Source organism: Humulus lupulus, chromosome 2, assembly GCF_963169125.1.
Source record: "Humulus lupulus chromosome 2, drHumLupu1.1, whole genome shotgun sequence".
Classification (NCBI taxonomy): Eukaryota; Viridiplantae; Streptophyta; class Magnoliopsida; order Rosales; family Cannabaceae; genus Humulus; species Humulus lupulus.
The window spans coordinates 27,331,071-27,334,485 of NC_084794.1; the positions used below are offsets into that span (position 1 = coordinate 27,331,071).

Sequence of the window (3,415 nt, forward strand, 5' to 3'; positions counted from 1 at the left end):
TGGTACAATTAAATATCAGATGCTATATATTCCAATTATTATTTATGGGTGCTTATGCTGACTTTTTTCTTTCTTTTCATGTTTGGTAACAAAATTAGATTAAAATATATTTACCTTTATTTTAAACTTTCATATAAATTAAATAAATTTTAATATTTTCACTAAAAAATAAATGACAAATTTTGGGATGGTTGATTTAGAAAATTGGACGACAGAGAAAAAGTAAAAAAAAAAATCGAATGTAATTAGGAAAGAAGAAAAGGGAAAAGTGAAAACCAATTAAACAAAAAGAATAACGTAACCCCAATGTACTAGTTTATAATTCCGGATATAAGATTACATAAAATAAAATGGAGTGCATAGTAACTAAGACTAATAAGATTCTTCTAAGTAGGTTGATATTATCACATATCTAACTTACCTCTCAAGAAGATGGCTTTTTTCGAACAATAATCTTGAAGCGGATCTGAAGATGGGATTGAGGTCTTTTATTAAAGGCCAATCATTTTGCTCAATTAGTTCTCCCCTATTGATATGGAGAGGGGAGATGAACATCGGTGAATGATTAGCCTTGGAGATAATAATAACTAGTACATATCATTATAATTTATAAGTTAACTAAGCCGTATGATCTTTAGTTAATCTAATTTGCATATTTATAAAGTCCATATGGCAGCCAAAAGTAAATTATTTTATTGGTCCTCTAGTAAAATGACAGCATGTATTACAACTTCTCATACAATAGAGATATTAATTTCCTAACATGTATATATTAAATGGAACTGGAGTCCAAATAAAGACTTATGTATTATTTAATTGGCAATCATGGCCTCATGGGCAACAAACAATTCAACGATAAGGCTTCGAAAAAGACCATTTGAAACAAAATATAATACAAAAGTACAACGATGTACACACACCATCTAACGCCAATAAAAAAGAGGGAAAAAACAGTTAACAAACAGAAATCCACATCGTGTGACGCAATTAAGTTGGCCCAAACTCATAACACATAAAACCTAGACCCAATGATCTCCACACATATTATTAGTATTACTACTATGATAATGTAACACAGTAAAATTCCACAGAAAAATGGCGTGAGCTGTATTAGGGTCCCATGAATAAGTCTCAAACGTAGCGTACCCTCTGGCGAACCGGAATTGACCGGTCCCGGAAACCACCGAAATCTCTGATCTACGCTCAAAATGCTTATAAGCCCCTTGAAGTTCTAGGGTACTGCCCATGTACTCCTTGGCCGTGAACACCACAGATATAGACACGTGCAAAATAAGTCCATCTAATGCTGAGGTCACGTATGTTCCTAGGCTCCGCCCTATTGGGGCGGAGTTGGGGTCAGGGTTGTCCATGATAGGGTCGTCGGTGATGTAGATGGTCCCAAACTGTGTGACCGTCCACTGCTTTCCGGGGATGCCGGCGATGGCGGCGACTGTTGAGTTTGGACCGGCGGAATAGTCATTGACGTAGAAGGACATGTAGGTTTCTTTAAGCTCCTTTGATTGGGATAGTGGTGGTATTGTTATTGCCAGAGCTAGAAGCAGTGTTAATGAAAGTTTGGAAATAAGTACCATCTTTTAGGTGGTGGCTGTTGAATGAGAAAATATGAAGAGAGGCAGTGATCGATGGTCACTCCAGTGTGAAGGACTTTGGTATATTGTGGTTTTGTGAGTGTTCATGTATTCATGTACTATCAATTTATAATATTTACTTATTGCATGAGAAGAGAGGTCATTTTCTTGGGCATGTACTGCCACTCATTTATTTATTAGTGATTGTACTCTATATTTTGACATTTATATAAAAAAATTATGTAAATCAAAACAGCATACGCATACATATACAATATACCTTTATAATTGTACTATGCAACATGATGAACAGAACTATATATATATATGCAAGGAAAAAAGAACAACTTATTTCTCTCTTATTTTATTTCATAATTTCAATTATCTGACACTAGTGAGAGGTTTCTTTTTCTTTTCTTTTCTTTCTTTTTTTCTTTTGTGAAAGACTAGCTAGTGAGAGGTTTTAATTAGACACATACTGAGACGTATATAAATAGTCTTAACTTGGATCTAACTGGAGGATGTCAAATTAATTACATCAGGAAAATTACGAACTTACTATCTGAAAAAATAAAATAAATAAACAGGTTAAACACTACAAAAAATGTTGTTTTTACCGATAACCCTATAGCAAGAACATGTTCTCGGTAGAAACAGTTCAGAACCGAGCTAAGATTATGCGGTATTTTTTCATTTTAGTTGGTATACCGAGAACCCTCTAGAAGTCGTCGACATAATTAAAAAAACTGAAAGCCTTCTTCTTCCTCTAGATGCGAAATAAACTGCTTCTCTCTCTAGCGAAACCCCATTTCCTCCGACTTCTTTCTAAAAAAAAACCCACTCTCTAACTATAAAACTCATTTTGTCCCCAATTTCGGCTCTCCTATAGTTAGATTTTGAGTTTCATTCCAAGATTTGAAGGTATGTTTGTGTTTTTCTTTGATTTTTTTTTTGTTATTGTGTTATTTTGAATCCGAGATTTATGTGTACTTTTTTGTTTTTATGAAATATTTTTGGTTGATTTGGTGTCTATGAACACATTCCAAGATTGATTATGCTCCTATTGGTAAAATTTTGATTTTTTTTCACCATTGTTGTTATTGTGTTATAGGTATATATATATAAATATATTTGTTATTTAAATAATTAAATTAAAAATCAGATTTGAGTTTAATTAATATGAATGAAAATGTGCTGTATAAATGAAAATATAATATTTGAGTGTTAATTTTTTAGTTTGTGATAATTAATTTAAGTATTAATTTTTTTAGTTTGGAATGATTAATTTGAGTGTTACATTAGTATAGAGATTGGGTTATTTTATTTTTTTAAAATTGGTATTTTTTGTTGTTGTTTATTTTTTTTTATCTTCACTACAACAATAAATGCTATTTGCGGCGTAGATATTAGCGGCTAATAAAGTATTGATTTCTTTAAAATATATATTATTATGTATTAGCGGCGGATGTCCTAGTCCGCCGTTAATACAGTAATGAAATGCCCGGGAAACAAAGGGGTTTTATTTTTTAACATTTATTAGCGGCGAACTACCCCACTGCTGATGGTATTAGCGGCGGGTAATCTCTTTATTTGGCGGCGGAGTCCCTGTTGGTAATAGTATTATTAGCGGCAGACTATAATAATAGCAGCGGGTCCCGCCGCTGATACCCTTACGGTTTAAAATTTTCACAGCCCATTTCCTTTCTCTAAGTTTCCATTCTCTTCTCTTCTACCTCCCTCGTTTCTCCTCTCCTCTTCTCTCTCTCAGGTGGAACGAATGGGGTGCTCTTCTATCTCTCAAACGCAAGGAACGGTCCCTCGGGTCC

General features: G+C 33.6%; 1 protein-coding gene across 1 annotated transcript; it reads right to left on the reverse strand.

The window, feature by feature from the left end:
* Positions 1–862: 862 nt before the first annotated feature.
* On the reverse strand, positions 863–1,663 carry LOC133815923 (dirigent protein 1-like). Its single transcript, XM_062248682.1, has one exon. The coding sequence runs from the start codon at positions 1,590–1,592 to the stop codon at positions 1,020–1,022; it is 573 nt and encodes a 190-aa protein (XP_062104666.1). The 5' UTR covers positions 1,593–1,663; the 3' UTR covers positions 863–1,019.
* Positions 1,664–3,415: the final 1,752 nt, after the last annotated feature.